General features: G+C 42.9%; 1 protein-coding gene across 3 annotated transcripts in view; it reads left to right on the top strand.

Annotated features, from left to right (window-relative positions):
• The window catches only part of HHIP (hedgehog interacting protein), a 253,770-nt gene that overhangs the window by 214,870 nt on the left and 16,288 nt on the right, over nucleotides 1-22,612 (top strand). For all 3 annotated transcript variants that reach the window (XM_085641613.1, XM_085641614.1, XM_085641612.1), the window contains exon 12: nucleotides 19,433-19,581. In XM_085641613.1, the coding sequence (XP_085497739.1) occupies nucleotides 19,433-19,581 (149 nt within the window). The remainder of the gene's footprint in view (nucleotides 1-19,432; nucleotides 19,582-22,612) is intronic.

The raw sequence follows: 22,612 nt of genomic DNA, 5'->3' as shown, positions 1-22,612 counted from the left end.
CAAAGTCGAACTAGCAGTGCACACATTGCTCTTCTAGTCTGCAGTGGCAGGCTGGTAGCCATTTTGTTGTTTGTCACACTCAGAGTGGCAAAAACAGTATTGCAGCCCTGGGTGGACACTCTGCCTTGCATGACCTTGGTATCCTGTGTATCATACACCAAGGACTTATAAGTAAGTGAGCACTTGCCAATTGGGAATAGCCAAATCGACATAACTTTTGTAATGCATCAGAATACTGGCCCTAGAGTCTGGTTAGCTGGCCTGCAGCTAATAGTTCAAATGGGGCCAAAATTATTGGGGGAAATGTGCAAAAAGGCCTTACACATTTGCTATGCATGTAAACTAGAACCCCTTGCAAAGTGGTAGATCCTACAGAGCCACTAAGTAGCAGCTTGCCATTGAAAGTATTTAAAGCAAGTACTAAATTGTATCTTTAGTGTACATTTTCTAGATATGTTTTGTGAAATTTGGGTATGATAATAATAGCTACCTTCCTGGATATTAATTTCCACTGTTACATAACTTACTCTTTGGTTTAAGGTTTCCTATTTCCTTCTACTATTTTGCACTGTACCAGTTTGAAGTGATTTTACAAATTGGGCTACTCCATGATTCACTAAGAAAATGCATAACTTCAGGACAACTCAAATATAGAATATGTATACATGTTGGCACGCTGTAGATCTTACTTTTGCAGGCAAGGTGAACAAGTAGTTTCTGGAACCCTCATATAGACCTCTATCCAGTGAACCCACAAATATGTGCCCCTCACTTCTATCAAGCTCTAAATATCTGTGCGATCAATTTCGCATTTTCATGTCCAGGTTTCACATATGAGTTCAAACATGCTGGGGCCATTCTTCGTGTGCATTGTTCTTGCACTTCACTGGCTCGTGTCCTCTGTGCTGCTCACTAGATGAAGGTGAAAGTAAGAACACCTGTTTTTATGGTGAAAGTTTAGAATTGTTTAGAGGTGTTAATCTGCGACTTATTAACCCATTTAGATTTATTTTGATCATGGGCCAAATGCTGTTTAGTTTTGTTTAAATCCACTGCTTTCTGTATCGTGTGAGATGTTTTTAGCTAATCAGCAGTACCAGTTTATAAACCATTTGTGACTTTGTCTGGTTCCTCCCTGGGCCTCCTATGTCCGATTATGGTGTCATCTGTATACATTGGGAGTGTACTAATGGTGTTCAAGAAGCTGAACCAAATGACGTAAGCAAATTTGTAATGGCAGGAGTGGGTCAGCTGAACTGTGTAAGGAAACAGCCCCTACAACGATGCCTTTACCACGCAAGTATTTGTGCCTTTATCACACATGCCTTTACCATGCATAGTAAGTAGTGGTAATGTAAATACATATATATATATATATTTCAAATAACGGTAAGGCTAAATTTAGGGTTTAGGCGTGGGTAGTTGTAAATAGTTGTATGGGTAATTGTGGGGTTTAGGGGTGAGTAGAGGTAAAGGGAGTTATGGGTAATTTTAGGATTTAGGGTTGGGAAGCGCTAAAGGGACGCAAGGGTAAATTGAGGGTTTAGGGGTGAGTAGCAGTAAAGGAAAGTTAGGAGTAAATTAAACAAGCATTGGCAATGCCAATGGACTGGCTTTAAAGAAATGTCCCATGATAATGTATGCAAACACAAAAAGATGATGGACGGAGTACTGAAACTTTTCAGACACTCACCCCCAGTCACTATTAGATCTGGGTTGAATCCATCATTGTTCTTTTGCTCACTTTGCCACCCCAGGTCAGACCTAGCCATATGCAAGTCAGTCTTGACCCTGTTCCTCATGGGAACAGTCCAGACCAAACTCCCAAGCCAGATCTTCCCTGGACTGGAAACAAGCATCCTGGGACCAGTTTCGGGATAACACTCCTCATCAGCCAGGCTAGCTTGAATCCAGTGGCAAAGTGAGCAAGGGACCCATGTCTGGGCGTACCCTGCCAATTTAAGGCGAACAAGCAAACACAAAAAGATGATGGGCGGAGCGCTGAAACATTTTAGACACTCATCCCCAGTCACTATTAGATCTGGGTTCAATCCATCATCATTCTTTTGCTCACTATGCCACCCCAGCTCAGACCCAGCCATATGCAAATCAGTCTTGACCCTGTTCCTCGTGGGATCGGTTTTGGGGTAACCCCTCATCAGGCAGGCTAGCTTGAATCCAGTGACAAAGTGAGCAAGGGACCCATGTCTGAGTGGTTGACAGGTTTCAGCACTCCGCCTATCATCTTGTTGTGTTTGCTATGTTTGCCCAAAGTGGCCAAGGGTATGTCCAGACGTGGGTCTCTTGCTCGCTGTGCAACTGGATTCAAGCTAGCCTGGCTGATGAGGGGTGAAACCCCGAAACCAGTCCCAGGATGCTTGTTTCCGGTCCAGGGAGGACCCAGCCTGGCAGTTTGGGCTGAACTGTTCCCATGAGGAACGGGGTCATGACTGATTTGCATATGGCTGGGTCCAAACTGGGGTGGCATAGTGAGCAATAGAACAATCGATTAAACCCAGATCTGTGACTGGGGTAAGTGGTTGAAAGGTTTCAGCACTCTGTCCATCATCTTGTTGTGTTTGCATGGTAATGCAAAGCATTACAAGTAAATAGCATGGAAATAGATATGTATTTGTGTGGAAGCAACAAACTGTAGAATAATATTGGTGTAGGTTAAAATATCATGTGACAGTTGCACTGTCATGCCAGATCTAAAAATCCTTGTAGGTTAATGACCACCCTTCTCCCATTTGTGCTACTGCCAGAGAAAAACAACATAAATTATTTGGTTATCTAAGACACTTTAATAGCCTTCCAATGTCATGTGTGTGTCTCTGAAAGTTCAAGCTTAGGGAGCTGGATAAATAAACAAAATCAGCACAGCTGTATGGAGTGCAAGCCCTTTTTTGTGGAGTTTGGGGCGTGTCATGGTAAAGGATGGTTAGAAGTAAATTAAAAGAAATATATGGGTTTTACTTACCTTAAATATACTTACCATGTGTGGTAAAGGCATGCCTGTTAAAGGTATATGTGGCAGTAAAGGCAGACGTGGTGAAGGCTGCATGGTAAATGCATGCATGGTAAAGGCATCCGTTGTAATGTCATACATTAAACTGTGTGGCACTTCATAAGATACTTTTCAAATGACTGAATTTCTGGACCCAATTTATAATTATTGGCTTCAGCTGAAGTATCGGATTGAAACCAGTGCCCACCCTGTTTTCCTTGACCATTCTTTGAGCATGATCATTAGTATTATTTAGTTAATCATTTCATATATCTAGGAGATATCAATTAATGTGCTAAAGGATTACTGATCTTCCCTTGCAGTGAGAATCTCCTCTCTGGTGTTAGCCAATGTGATTTTAGTTCCTCCTTGTGAGGGCCTGTTAGAATTGGAGGTCTCTAATTGGCAGATGTATGCACCTTTGTCCAAGTAGGACCCTTCCTTCTAGCCAAGTAAAGGGAGTTACACACTTTAGATAACCCCTGCTCACCCCCTTGGTAGCTTGGCACAAGCAGACAGGCATATCCCAAGTGCACTGTGTAAAGTATTTGTACCCAAACACACAGTAACACAGTTAAAACACCACAGATGGACACCACACCAGTTTAGAAAAATAAAGTATCTTTATCTAAACCAAACAAGATCGAAACAACACAAATCGAAGAGTTCATGAAGTCACCCATGTCGGTAATCAGCTCTGCGATAACGTGATGCTGGCGCTGGCAGTGACCGTGTCGGTGCGAGTGCTGGCATCAGGAAGGCCGATAACTGCAGGCGTTGGAACTGCGGTGCAGATGGGGTGGTGCATTGTGCACTTCACGAGTGGTGCCCTCCGGTCTCAGTGCAGGTCGCCGCGTCAATGGCTGCGGCGCTGACAGTGTTGGAGTTGTTTTTTTGATTTGCAGCACCAACCACACAATTCTCGTACCAGGAACTGGAATTGGTGCCCTTATGAATACAGGCGTCCACAGAGGAGCCCAGGTGCTGGTCAATAGGTGCGGGTGAAGTCTTTGTGGCCTTGAGACTTCAGAACAGGAGGCTAGAACACACAGGCCCTTGGAGATTCTTTTTTAAGCAGGGTCACAGCAATGTTCCAGTCTTTGTCCTCTCCTTGGCAGAAGCAGCAACTGCAGGCCAACCCAGTAAAGCACACACAGCAAAGGGGCAGTACTCCTCCTTACAGCTCTCCAGCTCTTCTCCTTGGCAGAGGTTCCTCTTGAGTACAGAAGTGATTTAATTCTTTGGGGTTTAAAGTATAATACGTATACCCCATTTTCTGTTTATTCTCTTTGTGACAAGGGTCTCTAAGCCCAGTCCAAACTAGTTCTGTCCTCTCTGGTGCAGCATGTCCACAGGAAGTGGAGACAGCATTGGCAAAGGAGACACACCCTAAGCAGGTGCAGGTGAAACTCCTCCCACCACTTTAAATGCAGCCAAGGTATATTCAGTCCAGCTATGAGTCACACAGGAAAAGCAGGACACACCTCAACTCCCCTTGTGGCTGTCTACAGTGAATGCACATCCCCAGCTCCTGTCACTCCAAAACCAGACAGTCAATACACAAACAGCAGAGGCACACAGAAAGATTAAGCAAGAAAATGCCTACTTTCTAAAACTGGCATTTTCAAACACACAATTAAAATCCATATTGCTAAAAACATGTGTTATTAATTCTGAGTTCAGAGAGCCTAAACTTTACTTCTATATCTTGTCTCAATGGAAAGTTATACTTGTAAGATGTTACAAACAACTCCCATGTTAGCCTATGGGACAAATAGCTTTTCAATAGTGAAAAATAAAATTGGCAGTATGTCACTATCAGTACATGTAAAGCACACCATTACATGTCCTACCTTTTACAAACATTGCACCCTGCCTATGGTGGTACCTTAGGCCTACCCGAAGGGTGCCTTACACGTAAGAAAAGGGAAGGTTGGGGCCTGGCAAGTGGGTGCACTTGCCAGGTCGACATGGCAGTTTAAACTGTGCGCGCAGACACTGCAGTGGCAGGTCTCAGACACATTCATAGGGCTACTCATGTGGGTGGCACAATCAGTTCTGCAGGCCCACTAGTAGCATTTGATTTACAGGCCCTGGGCACATACAGTACACTATTCTAGGGACTTTCCAGTAAATCAAATATAGCAATCATAGATAACCAATCATAATCATAATTTACACGGAGAACATATGCACTTTAGCACTGATCAGCAGTGGTAAAGTGCCCAGAGCCCTAAAGCCAACAAAAACCGAGCAAGAAAAATAGACAGAAGAAGCAAAAAGTTTGGGGATAAACCTGCAAAAAGGGCTATTTGCAACCAGGCCTGAACCCCAATTGATGGCGATGGAGGAGGTAATTCTTTTCCACATAGTTTGCAATTGCTGTGTCATCTTGCTGTCCGAGATTTTGGTTGGATATAACAGGTTGGAAATTGGACTGTAATTGCCCGGTGTATTTGGATGTCGCCCAATGATGCCACACTTCAGTTGTCTCAAGAACGAACATACTATGAGTGATTCATGAATTTTATCTGTGTGTCCAGTGTAGGGGCATGATGAATGTTGTCAAGTAAGCAGCGCAACATGGCTCCACTAATGAACTGGATGCTTTTACATTCAACACTTGCCTTACTACTTCTTCCTCTTCCATTGATATGTGTGCCAAAATGGGTTTTGTGCAATTGACAGTCAAGTCGAGGGGGGTGAGATGCTAAAAGAGCATTGGCCCATTGGTCTTTAGGATTTTTGATTACAAGAAGGACAGAAGATGGTTGCTGTATTTTTGGGAATGCCTTGCATTAAGGGCATTGTGTCTTGCACTGTACTTTATCTGAAATGCATAAATATTTTGCTACAGTCTTTCAAGTTAGTAGCTCCTCCTTTTAAATGTGGCCACTAATCTGTTGAATCACTTGTTGACTACTTTTTTTCTGTAACACAATTAGCACAATCAGTTTGAGAGTCCGAAGTGGCTGTCACTGGAGTACCACTCATAAGCTCTCTCAACATAGCTCATTGTACGCATATGAGGTAAGCAGAGGAGCAACTACATGAGGTAGCGGACTAAGAAGCATAGGGGAAGGGGTGACAGCTCCTATAGCTTTATGCACAAAAAGCATTCGCTTGAAGCCAGTCAATAATTAAGTGCTATTCCCTCATTCTTGCTGCTTTAACAGTGGTTAAGGGCCTTCTGCTCTGTTTGTTAATGGCCTCGGCTAAAGGCGTTAATTGCTGTTAATTGCCTACTCCCTCATTGTGAGTTCGAACTGAAAGTATAGAGCATAACAAGTGTAAGGGTAATTAAAAGCTATAAACGTCCACCAGCATGTGGACAATCAGCTGTTAGTACTCATCTGATTACCTTCATGGAACATGGGCAGCTAAACCTTCTCATTGTTTCTTAAGGTGTTGTGTTAATGCAACAGTGCCTAAAAATATGGGAACTTACTTCCAGCATTCTGATTGCCTGACGCAATTAAAGCGCTGAATTCAGTGTTAAATTACATTTTTGATACATTAATCTGGAGACCTGTTTGAGGGAGAACCTATGCAGTATACTTCTTCATTAATTTGAATAGCTGCTCAGAAGGTAAAGTTTCAGTAATGTAAAGAATTGTTTTGATCACTCTGGAGAGTTGCTTCAGGGTGTTTCAGGACACAGTGTATTTTCACAACAATTGCTAGAGCTGTTTTAGACTGCACGTTTTATGCAAATGTTGGTAAGTGTTTTAGGAAGTACACAGCACAGTTTGGGGCACTTTTAATTGAGAACATTTTGATTAACATTGATTTGTACTTTGGGCGGGCACCGATAGTCCAGAAGTGGTGGGGTAGCCATTATTCTCAGCATATCCTGATGAAATTATTAAAGTAAATGTAGTCGTGGTTTTACAAGCCCTGTGCTGTTATTTGGTGGTATATTTTAAAACTTTCCAAGCCCAGCTGGAAGTATGGAGTTCAACCAATCAGCATCTAGCTTTGCATGCCCGTAACTTGTTCATATTTTTGTTTCCTTTCAACCTAAATATTTATTTGTGTGTTTTTTATATTCTACAGAGACTTTGGTGTATACATTTTACTTGTTTGGCTGTTTAATTGAGTCTTCTACTGTTTTTCACTTTGACTGCTTTTGTCTATGGTGGTGTGATGAGTATTTGTAATTGTTGTTGCTACTTACAATTTATGACGGATGTAGACTTCAGAGACAAAGAAAACACCCTCAATAGAACTAGCTCGAATCAGACAAAACGTTTATTTATTCACCAGTTTATGAGAATACTCTAGAACGAATTTGGGGAAAGTCCGTCTCCTTCAGTAGTTAATGACAACGTACGTTTTAACAGTTTTATAATAACGGTAATGCTGCCCAGCAATGAAACAGTTCCTTGTTTAACAGATGTTATTGCATCCACTTAGATGAATCTCTGAGCACTGTATTTATATTTTTGAGTTTTAAATCATTTTCTTGCACAAACCGGGTAAGTTTCAGTCGGATTGTTTAGTCTATTTGGTGTATGCGTGTGAGTGAGTTTTACACCTTCGGCCCGTCGCTCGTATCCGATTACAAGTGTCTGTCTTAGCTGGCCTTTCGTTTGTGTTCGTGTTGCCTCAACATGTTAGGTGGTCTCGAAATGATATACCTGAAAGGGCAGACCTCCCATGGCTGCTTCTGGCTGAGATATGCTTTGCGTGTGGGCGAGGAAGAGCCGTGCGTTCGGTTTCTGCAGGCTAGTCCAAGAGCGCGTGTCATACGGGTCACACACTGCCCGCGGAAGTACATTGAGGCGGAGGCAGATGGTGAAAAGGTACTTTTTGTCTATTTCCGTACACATTACGGATAAACCTCTTGCTGGTTCTCGCTTAGGTTTGCTGGACATGTTATGATATTTATGTAATCTAGAGTTGTTATCTTGGTAGAGAGCCCCCATTCGTTACTTTAACCATTTTTTCATCTCAAGCAGGCCGGCTAACAGATAAGACTGCACCAGCGCTTTAGCGCGCCCAGTATCACTTTCATGCCTTTGCTGGAATAAGTGCTAACCTGTCCCATTTAAAGTGTCATATTGACAGGTGCTTTCGCCTGCGTAGATCTCAGGACAAAGGGGACACTGAGTCCCGGGCCAAGGTGTGGAAATCCTCAGATTACATCACAGAGCAGCTCAGTGACCCGCATCGCGCGAGAAGGACCCGGGTGTGAGCTCATTAGAAGCCTCTGGACATGGAGGAGCCCTTTGATAGTGGAAAGGTCAGGTCAGGTGTCTCACTTCAACGCTGGGAGCAACCCTGATATTAAACTCTGCTATCCTAACACCCATGAGAATTTTATGGCTTTTATCTCTGTGTGTGCTTTACCCTAACTTGGTGAAGGCAGAAAGAGCGACGCAAGAGGATACTGTGAGATGAGGTAAAATAATTAACTTATTTGTAACTTTTTACTGTTCTACCAAATAGTTCTTAATTAGATATTTCAGCCCCTCGCATTATCTACTTGTATACAACAATTCTTCTGCAAGAGGCCTCATCTCTTATGCGATATTAAGATTGTCTTTGAGGGGCGAGCTCTGTGTGGTTTGCATGCCCTCTAACGAATCCAGATTTCTCACATGGTTGGAACTCCCTTTTTTTTTAAGGCTTTTTGCACACTAACTGTTATGTTATGTTGCACATATTTATAAGTCTAGCATTTGTTGTGGCCTCTCCGTGTCATTCACTTGAATTCATAAAGATGAAATTACAGGGCTAATGGCAATCAGAAGCATACGTTCCTCAAACTTCACTAAGACGTAGGTATCAATGGGCATCACCAGTGCAACCTTCACTTGCAGACATATAAAGTTACAGCCTAGACATCAGTAATGCAAGCTTCACTCGCCAGTTGAGCATGTACAACATGGCCACCCGCAATGCAAGTTACCTTCCTTCACAAATCCTGCACAGAACATCTTCAGCACAGCACGCATATCTCATTTTCGAAAAAGCTCAGCATGGCATCTTCATTTGAGGCTTCTCTCCCTCATAGAAGCATAGCAGTCTGAGCAGCAACAATGCTAAATTCGCTCACACATTGAACAGGTTTCATATGGACATCGGCAATGCAAGGTGCCATCCCTCACAGAACATTAACTGCATGGAATCAGCAATGTGTGTGTGCTACCTTTACAAAACAGATACTCCATATGCAATAGCTATTCAAGCTTGCCTCAAAGGAGAGAATCTACATGTGCATCAGCAGTGCAAGATTCCCTACCCAACAGAAAAAAAACATTGGCAAAGCTAATAGGTCTTGCCTATGGGCGAGCTATTGGCTTTGTCAGTCGATTTGAGGTGATGAACAGGAGGGTGGGTGGAGAGCAGGACGGTAAAAGAAGCAGTATGAAGTGACCAGCATTGGCCGCGTTATAGTAGTTTTTTCTTTTGTCTGTTGGGGGGAGTGAAAGGAAATGGACAGGGGATTAGCTGAAACGGGGACTGAGTAGGGGGAGACAAAACAGGTACAGGGGGAGAAGAAACAGGAACTTACGCTATTATCAGTGCTTTGGCCATCTCACAAAACTGCCTTGTTTCCCCCACTGTCGTATCGAATACAATGGCCATTCCACTGTCTCTGGCACCAAGACCGGCACCAAAAATCCCACTCAAGAGCATAGGGTTCCTGTCAACAAAGATTTCATAGACTATGGCAGTAATGGCATGTGGAGGGGCCGGGGTCTGTACTTTAACCACTAGGGGAGATGAATGTGTAATAGAAGTAGAGGCAGAAAAAGACAGAGCCAAGTGTTACACAAGACAAAGGATCCAGGCTGTGGCAGTTGCAGGCTGTGACATCAGTGGCTGCAAGAGCTTTCAGATGCGTTTTGAAGCGCTGCCGGAAAAGGTGAGGGTTGAAGACATGTCGGGGTTGCACACACTGCCAAGACAAACGCAAGATCAGACGATTATGTAATCCATAACTGAAGCAACCCCCTTGTTCCCTGCAAAGCTCTTCCTTAAACTACAGTGAATGCAGTCGAACAAAGGGTTTGTGCAACACAAAATCATGTCAAAGACAGGCACTGCCACATAATCAGAAATGGATCACATAACAAAAGACAGGGAACAAGGTGCCATTCATAGGTGTACATCTGGCCCCATACATGCTTCTCTGGATAGAAAGCACAAATGGCAATAAGAAGAATGTGGCACTATGGGCAGAGATGCTGACGTCCAAAATGAGGAACCAATTTTATGTCTCAGCGTCGCCTCAACATCCTTTCATTCTGGGCAAAACGCTTAATCTCCCCTTCTCTACAAAAAAATGAATAGAACTGGTGCTCATGTAAAGCACCCCAATATCTTCCGGTCGGGTCAACTTAGTGCTATTTAAAAATGCAAAAAAAGAAGAAATAGTGCCTCAATCGCAGCGGACGGGCACTAATTAAGTTAAATCAACTGTACTTGGTCCATGCTCCACACAAAGATAGGGAAGTGATTCTATGCACATGCTGCTGAATTAAAAGGCAGCAAAGAAGGGTGATACTGAGCCCAACAAATGGTAAGATTTTTTTAGATTCAACAGATCGTCGCTAAGCGACTGCGCATGTGCGCTGCCTCCAGGCTCGACATCTTGGGAATCAGTATTACAAGTTTGTCCCCCTCTCATAGATAGCAACGGTGAAATTGTTCCATGCAAACAGGATAGATAGTGCATGGGCTGTTAAAAGAGACTGTGAAAGATTGAAACAGAGAAAGCCAAGCGGGAAGCGATAAAAGAAGTGGGCAAACTTAAATATAGGCCTCATCATCTAGACCAAGACTTGCTATTGGGGGGAGGACATATCCAAGTGTCACAATTAATATCAACACGCATACTGGATGAGAGTCGAGGAGGTCAAGGGCTATGGAGATGGAGGGCTCTGATAAAACTCCTGAACTGTAAAATGACAACGTTGGGGAGAACTTTGGGAAATGCTTTCTGCTGCCATAGGTTCACAGCTTATTAATTTTATCCTAGAGTTATCAGCTACTCTGTTGGGGAATAGGAGTCAAAACCCGCACTCTGCATGATCATATGCACTGTTCAGGTCTGGACTAGGCCTGGGCGAAGCACTACGCTACGCTCGCGTAGTTTGCGAAGTTCGCGCTACTTCGCGCTACGCGAACTGCACGTAGCACAGTGCGAACACGCGTAGCGTAGTGTTGCGTAGTGCTGCGGTCATTTTTTGCTTGCTCGCGGTCCTCAACGTCAAGTTGGCGACCGCGAGCAAGCAAAATGACATCCTGGCGAGACTTTTTCCTTGTTCGCGATCGCGAGCCTGGAAAATAAACCTCCCGGCGAGATTCCCAACGCGAGAAGGTCAGGTTTCTCATTGCGAGGGGTCGCGTATGCTCGCGACCGCTCGCGATGAGAAACTACCAGTTCGCGTTGAGAAAGCTGCAGCTCGAGGAAAAATCTACTCGAGCAGCAGAAAACTACAGCTCGCACTGTGCAAGATGCCATTTTCAATGATTGCACAGTGCCGGTTGCTTGTCCGCACTGTGCAATCATTGAAAACAACATCTTGCACAGTGCGAACATGTTACTTCGCAGTTCGCGAAGTGCTACGCGTAGCTCGCGTAGTGCGAACTTCACTTTGCTTAGCTTCGCGAAGTGCTACTTCGCGAACTACGCCCACCCTTAGTCTGGACTAGCATAGGGGAGAAACCCATCAAAGGGGAGTGCCTGGGTGGCAATGCATAACAGCCAATTCCGTACAATCTGTAGGAAATTGGAGGAGTCACTTAAGACAATTTACTTCAGCATAAGGAGCTTGAGTGAATTCTCCAGAAAAAAAGAAGTTGGAAGTACTGAACTTTCTGAGATCCATGAGGACAGATCTATTGAAAAGAGATTGCAATAGAATATACTCCAAACACTTTTCACAGCAGTTCTTTTGCCTCTTCGGGATCAAAATATCCTGGAGTGGTACTTCTGCACAGCAACACAATCCAAGGGCACATCCTGAAGACACATGCAGATAAGGCGCTTAGGAGGCCGGGAGTAATGCCCCAAATAAATGGTCATATTTATATTATTGTGCCCCTTTAAGCTCCCATCAATAAACTAGATCCTTTCCTTAAAAACTGCATCGCAGAGTTTTTTGAGCTAGCTAAAGGGGAAATACTATTTGGTGGGGAAATAAACATGGCACTAGACTCAACAAAACACTGGTCCCAGCAGAGATACAATGGTGGACAGGTGACTCCTATAGAATTTGCAGATTGGTTAACAGACGTTGGGTTGGTGTGTGATTGATAGCACTAACTTATGGATGAAATAGATTTTACATTTTATTGAGCAATACACAAAACTTACGCATGACTAGACTATTATTTATTGTCTAATCGACCATTACACAAGTATAGGACATAAATATTGGTAATATATTGCTGACCACGTATTAATTAGCATCCACCTGCAATACACTGCGCGGAATACCAATCTACATAGGTGGTGGTTAAACAAATTCCTGCTACAAGACTCGGTCATTAGAGCAGACATAGGCAAAAAAAATTAAAAGAGATAATAATTCCCCAGATGTATCTACCCGACTTCTCTGAGGTACTGTAATGGTGGTTTTGAGGAGTCATATCATCTCAGCAGCATCCTACATAAGGAAAAATATGAAACAGGTGAGGGCAGCACTAGAACGGCAACTGATGGCGCTAGAATGACATCACAAGATGACAGGATCAATAAAACCTGGAGACAGGTGTTAGCAGTGCATGCTCAAGTGAAAGCGCTTGACTTTATTATGGGTAATGAGCTTTACTGCGTATCAAACAAAGATATTAATCGTCTGGCAAGAAAGCTGGGAGGCTGTAAGCCTCACAATTAAAGGCAAAGATCGCATATGAAAGGACACACAAAGTCAAAGATACTAGGGGGCATATGGTAGTTGAAGATAAGGATATAAACAGCACATTCAGGGAGTTCTATACTGCCTTATATAGAAGAGAAGAGACAGTGTCACTAGATATTTTCAAATATCTCCAAGAACACTTGAAATATAAAATCCCAAATGACTGAAAGACATAAAGGATAAAATTATGTAAGAGGCAGAGGTCGTGAACATAATTCATAGACTGAAGCAGGGAAAAGTACCAGACCTGATGGCTACATAGCTGCCTTTTATAAATGAATTTGTTCTTCATTAGCGCCTTTACTTACTAAACTGTATAATAGCTTTGGAGATAAAGGAGAGCTAAGCAACTCAATGAAATACCTCACCATAGAGTGTATTCCCAAGCCACTGAAAGATTTGACACTTTGCACCTCATAGAGGCCAATATTGACGTTAAAATCTTCACCAGTATTTTGTCAGCACGCCTTGGTACTTTGATGCCAAAATTGATAAATGCTGATCAATCAAGATTCATACCTGGCAGGCAATGTAGTGATATCATCAAGAAATTGCTGCACATCATATAAAATGTCCTCTATTAATGCAAAAATATACTTCTCTCATTGGATGCCGAGAATGCGTTCAACCAGGTTGTCTAGTCTTGGATGAAACAGGCCCTTCAGATGGTGGGCTTTGGGCAGCACTTTTTGATGTGGGCCATACCAAAGGTACACAGGCATCTGCTTTGTTTAATATTGAGAAGGGCACCAGGCAAGACTGTCCACTTCCCCCCTCAATCTTCGCGCTCACTCTGGAGCCCTATCCAATGCTATTAGGAAAGGACCTGATATAATAGGGACCAAGATTGGGAAAAAGGAATTTGAATTAAAAACGTTTGCAGGTAGTATCATGGTGATGATCTAGAATCCAGTGAGTTCGGTAGAACTGCCGGTAGATAAACTGGAAAAATTTAGACTAGTATCAGGGTTTCAAAATAATGTAGAAATATAAAAGGCCTTGCTCCCACTCCCACAAAAAGGAGAATTGATAGAAGTAATGGTGAAGAATGTCAAACACTCACCCACCCCTACAGAGATCTGGGCCTAAATCCATCCTTTTTTTGCTCTCCACGCCACCCCAGTTTGGACCCAACCATACACAAATCAGTCTTGACCCTCTTCCCAATGGAAACAGTCCAGCCCGAACTGCCAGGCCAGGTTCTCTTTGGACCGGAAACAAGCATCTTAGGACCAGTTTCGGGGTATTACCCCTCGTCAGCCAGGATAGCTTGAATCCAGTGGCATGGCGAGTACAGGACCCACGTCTGGGCATTCCCATCCCACTCGGAGTGGCAAATGCAAAAAGGAAAATTGATGGACGGAATACTGAACAATGTCAAACACTCACCGCCAGTACAGAGATCTGGGCCTAAATCCATTGTTTTTTTGCTCTCCGTGCCACTCCAGTTTCGACCCAGGCATATGCAAATCAGTCTTGACCCTGTCCCACATGGAAACAGTCCAGCCCGAACTGCCAGGCCAGGTCCTCCCTGGACCAAACAAGCATCCTAGAACCGGTTTCGGGGTATTACCCCTCATTAGCCAGGATAGCTTGAATCCAGTGGCATGGCGAACACTGGACCCGCATCTGGGCATACCCATCCCACTCGGGGTGACAAATGCAAAAAGAAAAATTTTTTTGCTTATTTGTTTTTGCTATGGTTTTTGCAAAACTTTATTGTTGGGGAAGCTGCCAAGTCCTCGTCAATATAAAAAAATATTGACAAAGTCAAAAAATAATTTTGTCTCAAAAAGCACACATCCCCATAGTAGTCTCTGGCACTGAAATAAACTACTTAGTGTTTGGATGTGCTCACTGTGCTCACTGTGAAAGGGCAGAATCTCGTCATTCACAGTGAAGTTAGCCAACGGCTGAGGTGGGCTGGCCCACTGCACAATGCTGTATGCTTTAGTGGGTGGATGAAAAATGTAAATGATACAATGATATCCCAAAAGATGGAGAGGGCTAGCTGAAAGCCCTATAAATAAGTATAACATGCATATAATTTTACTCAAATCAAAAGATCTCGGCTAATGCCAGACCTAAAAAGTAAGCCGTTCTAAAATATTATTTGGGTAAAACAACACCATTACCAAGGAATACTGTACGCAGATCTCAAGTCAAGGCTCAAGCTATCTTTTTAATGCTCCATGAGGGTGGTTAAGCGAGGTAAGTTGATTTGTTTGTTACTGTTTAAGGGTTATGTCTTGTTTTGCTGCTACTGATAAAAATATACTTGTCAATTGCTGCTAAAGCAAATGAAGCAAGACGAATATATGGTTCGACCGTTCACACACCTACTTTCGGGCCGCTGGCAAGGAAATGGCAGGAGATGGGATTCCTCAAGAGTGCAACTTGGAAACCGTAAAGTTGATAACTCAACATGCATTACCTAGGTGCAGCCCTCTCTGAAATTCACATAGTGCGCCTGCCGCATATCACAGCAACGATTCTCTTTGAAGGGACAAACGAGTACAGAATTGTGAATTATCCAGATGGATTTATTGTTAACATAGTCAACCAGCAGCAATATGGCTTCAATGTCCTAGTCTGTGCCGGTTGGCTGTGTGAGCATCTTATGCATTCCTTTGTACGACACAGCAGATCTGTGTCTCTTGTGCCAGTGTTTTGGGATCTGATAGCAGTCAGTCTCTGTGCCACACAAAACAAACATGCATAAAGTATAGCTGATCTGGTCTAATGAGACAAAGTTTCTCAATTCATCAGTAAGGCTTGTGTGCAAGCAGCCTCCAAAGTTGATAAATTCCCACACTGCTTATTGACTCAGCTGCCAAGTGCTTATGCAGCAGGTGTTGTTTTCACGACCACCCTGCCAGTAACACAAACTGTTTAGCGATTGCATTGACCTCGCACCTATTAACAGCTATACAGGCTTCCACCAGGGACTCGTTTTCAAACAGGACCACATCTATCAACCTTGGGGGTCAAGGACAGATGTAACACGTGAGAAGTGTATGCTGCTGAAACCTTAAATTGCTATCAATGTTCCAGTGCTGTGCTAAAGGCTCTGGGAAAAATCCCCCAAACCAGAGTTTTGCATTTTAACAATAAAGTAAATCTGACAAATACTAAGGTTAATATTTAGCAAATAGTTTTGTGTTTGCAGAATCAGTAAACTGTGTTTCCTTTTTCTACCTGTTGACTCGGATAAACTGAATCAAGCCAAATAATATGGGCCCCTCTGGTCAAATTGTATAACTTTTAGAAAGACCCGGAGAGATGTGGGGAGAGAATAATATGGGGAACTTGAATAAGGGAATTATAAAGCCTACATTGTAAGACGAAATGCCTTACTTTTATATAATGAGGCTCAGTGAAAAATATCTATGAAAAAACACAGTAAGGAGTAAACCAGTTCCAGTCGACGCTGGTGCACCCAGACCACACTGCGCACTCAGTTTTAAAAAAATGGACCGCCACAAGTGCAGGCACAACCTCACCTGCATTGGGTAGGCAGCGCCACAAGTGCAGGCACAACCTCACCTGCATTGGGTAGGCAGCGCCACAAGTGCAGGCACAACCTCACCTGCATTGGGTAGGCAGCTACCTGAAAAAGGGAGCCTCAGTATCAATCCACCACTGTCTTCAATGCAGATGACAGACCTGGTGTTAAGGAATGGATACAGAGACTCGGGTGGGCGCAGTGCATTCCAGCACCTCTAGGTGAAAGGTCTTTAGGGTGTCTCTGCTAGACCACCGTGCCTACTCCCAAGAGTTACCCTCAGGTGTGCCCTGTTAGTGTGCTTCCAAAGAGCCTGTTTTCTCTGCCCCCAAGCTGGGAGTATAGCAAGAGCACATGGGGCAAATGTGAAAATCACAAATTAGGGAATAACCAATGTTGACTGTTTAAGGGCAAAATATACATCCACGCTAGGTAATATAGAAGGGGGGGGGGCACGCACCTGCAGCCCCTTCTTTAATACAGAAATGTCCCAGGGGAGCAAAAAGCAGGTGCAATTGCTTGTTGCACTCTCAGAACCCTTTGTTCATCAGGCTCCGAGTGTCCTGCCTTGACTCACCTCACTGTTCAAACACAACAGCTGAACCTTCCTCTCATGCAACTTTTATCATGTCACCCAAACCCCCTTCATTCACTTAACAGACTACTGTTCAATGGACTTACTCATTCTGCCTCAACTTGCATTTCTCTTAGTCTTTTCTAATATGGCTTTTGTGTGCAGCACTCCAAGGAAACTGCTTTAACACATATATCAAAGTTTACCATCTCCACTCATCCCAATCACCACCGTTCTATCTTTCTTCTGTTTGACCGCTCAACTGCATTCAGCATTGAAGATCACCACAACCAGGGCTTTAATTTGGATGAAAAAACTGGGGGGGGGGGGGGTGGGGGGGTGTCTCTCAAAGGGGAGTGATCAATGTAATTAGGGCGTGGCTTAAAACACGTAAGCTAAAAATCTGTGCTTAGCATAGTGTGCCGCCCGACTTGTATTTTACGGTTTCTGTCATTTCAAATAGATATATGTTACAACAAGTAACATCATACCTACAACAATTCAGGACTATTGGCTTTGTCAATGGTTGTTAGTTGCATGTGACACCACGGCAATGATGCTGCTCCTGAGTTTCAAAAAGAGAAGGGAAATCCAGAGAGAAAATGACTCTCTTTAACGGATTTCCCTTCCCCTACAACGCTCACCTGGCATGACGTCATGCTGTCACTTCTCCACTAGTGAGAAGTGAGCAGTGTGAGCACACGCACATCTATGTGCCAGCTGTCACTGCAGTCTGGAAAAAACAGACCCCCTGTGCCAGGGTCCAAAGCAGAGCCCAATAGAGACCCGTTTCAAGGCCCCCTTTAAAAAACTGCCGGTGCTCAGACCCGGTGAGACCCGGCCCAAAGCCCTGACCACAACACTACAGCACCCACGTCTCTAGTTATTTCTCCAGCATAACAGTGAGCGTGTTCTCATCGTTTCTCCCTAATTGTTCGTTACTTTATTAGAATGGCCTTCTCCAACTCCTTGTCTAACCCCCTATGGGTAGGAAGCTAGCAACACGTTGTTCTCAGCCCCCTCCTCTTTCTTTTAAATGACCTCCCCTGGTAACATCATCTCCTGTTTTCACTTTTCAAATTACCTTTGTGCAGATGTCATGAAAATCCTTTTTTCAATCCACTCTTCTCCTCCCAATCATCAGACTTTGGGGCATATTATCAACAGCCAGCGATAATTATCGCTGGCCGTGCTTAGCGATAACTTATTTATCTCAGGCTATCTCTGGAATGTATCGCCCTGGTAGCGCGTTATTAACAACGTGTTTCTCCAGGGCGATAAAAATTCCAGAGATAGAGAGGTTATCGCCGTTTTGCAGGGAACATCGCTGGAAAGCAATGTTCCCTGCAAAACGGCGATAACCTTGCTGATACGACCCTGTGGTCATATCAGCATAATCCACCCCCTATGTAAAGCATAGGTAAGTCTGGATTTTAGCAGACGTTAGTTATTGGCGAAAACTGCAGTTTTCGCCAAAATCTAACGTGTGCTAAAATCATGTGGGCTGCCTTGTAAATATCGCGATGTAAACATCAGCGATATTTGCAAGGTAGTCCATCCGGGGAACGCCCAGTGACGCCCACTTTGCATCTCATTAGAGATGCAAAGGGAGGCATTGGGAAAAAGGGTGCTTACATGCGATTATGCATGTTAGCACCCTCTTGTAAATAGGGCGATATTTTTATCTCCGCTTTTTTGGCTTTTTAAGCCAAAAAAGCGGAGATAAAGCCCTTGTAAATATGCCCCTTTGTGTCTTGGAGAAATTGACAACCCTTTGAAATGGGTTTGACCTTCTCTCAATCATTCTGGTCTTCTGAAAAATAGAAATGATATTTTCCGTTAGATTCACTCGTCCGATTGCCATGTCCACAAAGGTCCCCCCTGATATTTCAACAAATTCCCTCTCTGATTGGGACTTTGTGCAATTTCATCTCTATTTAACTGGTGACAATGCCCACCCCTTCCCCTGGCAAATTCTTCTCGCTGTCTCCCACTAACCCCCTGCCTCCCTCTACCAGTAAACCCCTGCTCCCACTGTCTACCACCCACAGGTACGAACTGCCCCACCCCCTCTCGTCACTTTGCATTGCCAATGTATTCCCACTTTTTGTGCAGCGCCCCATAGGTTCGCTCTGTATGCATAAAAGGCCACTCCCAGTACAATGCTTTGCACAGTGAGTAGCCTTTAGGAGAATCTGCACCCTGATGCTCTACAGATAAATAGGGCAATTCAGAGAGTCTGCCCACCAATTCTCCTGTAAGTGGGGGCGGCGTACAACTACTCACATCTGTAAATGAAGACAAGGAGGCAGAGTCTAAGAATCCGAGTGAAGAAGTCCTTGTTTGGTTCACCATTGAACTATGGGTCCCTTTTGCATCATACTGAGTACTTGCATGCGTAATATGTCTTACACGCTGTTTGTTGTACATTTGGACTTAAAGAGTGCCATTGCTATTTTTTTACTCAGATCTTTAATGCCAGAGGAATGTAAAAGGCCAATTTATCCAGCCGAGCCCCTAACATCTGACTGCTTGCGGCAGTGCCGGAACGGACACTGCACGCCTACAGGAAAGTGCTGCTGTAACCAAGGCTGGGAAGGAGAATTCTGCCGAACTGGTTAGTATTACCTTTTCTTACATTAGTATCAATCTGCTCAGTTCTCTCAAAATTAATTTCTTCATTAAACAGAAGAAATTTTATTTTAAATACAGTGCCAGTCAGTTTCATATCTGCCCGCTTCTGGCATCAGATTCATTTTAGCGCAGTAAAGATGTGCATGTATACCAGCAAGATGAAATTCATAGCAAACACACATGCTGTGCTGCTTTAGTGGCACTAAGCAAAATTCACATAAAAGCATACAGATGTAAAAAATCTAAAAAACACTTCATAGTGGTCTAATTATAACCAGTAACAAAATAGAGCAACGAGCTACTCCTATAAATCTCTGTACACTAGAGATCTGTGCATGTCAGCAAAATAAATATCTATCTTGGCTCTATGAAATCTCTCAACAACCAAAACATTGCAACTGAAATATCTACAAGCAGGTATGGTATGCCATTCCCACTTTGACTCAAAACACAGTGCCTTCACAAGAGAATGGATAATGGAAGACAGCTTATGGAAGAGAAGATATTGCAATGCCAAGCTGTATGAACACATATACATTTAAAAGAAGTATGTCCTTTGCACAGTGTATTACAAAGAGGAGTCGAATCCTGGAGCAACCTTTCAGGGTATTCACTATATATCAAGAACATGTACCGATACCCGCTTTTACGAATATAAACGAAATACATCCAGATGGAACCATACAACTAAATAAAATGCATACAAACCTTTTTAAATATCACAATCGTTTCTCTGAATAATGTTTTTAACTACATGCATTGGCAAAACCAAACATCTCTCCACAGCCAAAGCATGGTAGAGAATGTTCTGCATCACAGAGTAGGGCCACATTGCGTAAAATGTGCACAGTGGCCAAAAAAACACAGAACATTTTTTTGTGCCTTTTTGTTACTTATGTGCTAGGATATTGAAGAAAAAAATCGCCCTCCCCCTTTCATATTACATCAAGATTTTTGCACCAGAGCAAAAAAGGGGGTACTAATTCTGATATTTAAAACACATTGCACATTTATTACATGGAAATCATTTTATGTGTCTTACATAGTTTCAGGTAAAGATAACCTGCTCCAGGAAAAAGAAAAGCCATCAATAAAAAATAAAGTTAAGTCCTTTTGTTTAACTTGTGCTGCTTATCTAATATGAAATGGAAGATTTGACGTTGTCTCAAACCTAGTTCCATCCTTTTAAATCTGAACAGCAGAGAAAAATGAATTTGCTCCACTTTTAAGGAGAGCAAAATGTAATAAGCTGATTCAATGTTTTGCTCCAGTGGAAACATTTAGAAAAGCAGCAAATGTTGTACAAAATGTACTTGTTCTGTTTTTTGCATTGGTGAAAAACTTCACTTAATGCAGCATACTCTTAACATTGGTTTTTCTATTTCACACTTTCCACCCATTTGTGTTATGGGTTAGTCGTGACTTTTGCATATTTTTTTGTTTCTTGGGCACAATAGTTACTGTGCACAAGCACAGTAGTATGGGTCATAAAGAAAGAAAGCTGCAGCCTTTCAGTGCCAATGCCACCCTCAAGGTAAGTGATAGCCATTCTATAAATTGGATGGGGAAATACATAGAGGTTAAAATTTGCTCGCTTCACTGGATCATTTCATGTGCCTGCACCACCTGGTGTGATCAACGTCAAGTCCTCATTAACTTACAACTTTAAATCTCCTAAGATTTGTATTTATTTTTTCCTAGCGACTGTAGTGTTTATGATGAAAGGAAAGGAGTTTTTGAATTTGTAAACCATGTGCAGGGTTTTATTGGAATAGTTTCCACCTTCCTCCCGCAGAATTCATACAGAGTTCAACATTTACATGTGTTCCCTTTGCATGGATCACAAAGCACATGGGCAAAACAGGAACATACACTTGCATTGTAAAAAGCATGAAGGGGCAGGGCATGGGAAGTTGTAATGCCTAGAGTAAACAAACTATCCTTTCCAGCATACTTGTGAACAGACCAAAAAGGAAGCAGTTGATTTTATAAGCTGTGCATCAAACTCTATGAGACATAAAATCTTTAATTTTTTTTTAAAATACCATTTATTTTGGGTCACTTGTTATTATAATAGTCTTACTCTGAAACTTCCCATAACTTTTGAACATGGACATGTCAGGCCTATTTACAAAAATAAATTCAGCTGTAAAATCAAGTTTATGAACGAATTTACCTCAATTACATCTGCTAGAAATGCATAAATGTATTCCTGGCGAGCGTAAGGCCATTTACCTATGCAGAGATCTCCGCACCAATAAATCCTACTCGAGTGCTGAGATTAAGGGTGTTCCAAGGCATGGGAAGCTTTGGAGGTTTGTGGATACCCACAAATTATTTTGTGAGCTTTCACAAACTCCTTACATTCCCCATTGCAGCCTGGAAAGCGTGAGATACACTTTCCAGCTCATGCTGGTATAAATTAATGTCCAGGGAGGAAAGGGAAATAGATCCACCTCATGTTTGGTGGGGATGTAGGAGAAAGGGTTTCTCCACACAGAAAAATATTTCTCAGAAGAAAAAAATGCTCTACTTAGGGCCCAAATTGGAGTTTGGCAGATGGTCACTGCGTCACAAATGTGACGGACATCCAGTCCGCCTAAATGCAGGCGTCATTGGATATAGTGCACTTTTAATAAGGCGGAAGGAATATATATCACGACCCAGTAACCTGTCCACCAAACTCTAAAACAGTCCTCTAGTGTAATGTGTACTCAAATAAAAGTATTGTGTTAAGGAAGGAGGTTAGAACTGTTGATTCTTACAATAATGTAGACACACAGAGAGTACCTTCACAGATTGTGTCTTGTACTAAATATCCCAGAACAATTCTGGTTAATTTTTCTGATTATAGGGTCACAGAATTGATACTGTCCAAAGCAATTGGAGAACATTGAAGTTCAAAAAGCGTATTCCTTTCTAATTTTCTCAGACATGGTTGTAGAAAAAACTAGTTCCTGTGTGGTTTTTTTTACACGAAATTACTTTTAAGGATGACAGCATCGCTGCTGCAG

The sequence above is a fragment of the Triturus cristatus genome, chromosome 2_2 (assembly GCF_964204655.1).
Source record: "Triturus cristatus chromosome 2_2, aTriCri1.1, whole genome shotgun sequence".
Lineage (NCBI taxonomy): Eukaryota > Metazoa > Chordata > Amphibia > Caudata > Salamandridae > Triturus > Triturus cristatus.
The sequence above is the reverse complement of the archived record's forward strand: the minus strand, read 5'-3'. Positions and strand labels throughout refer to the sequence as shown.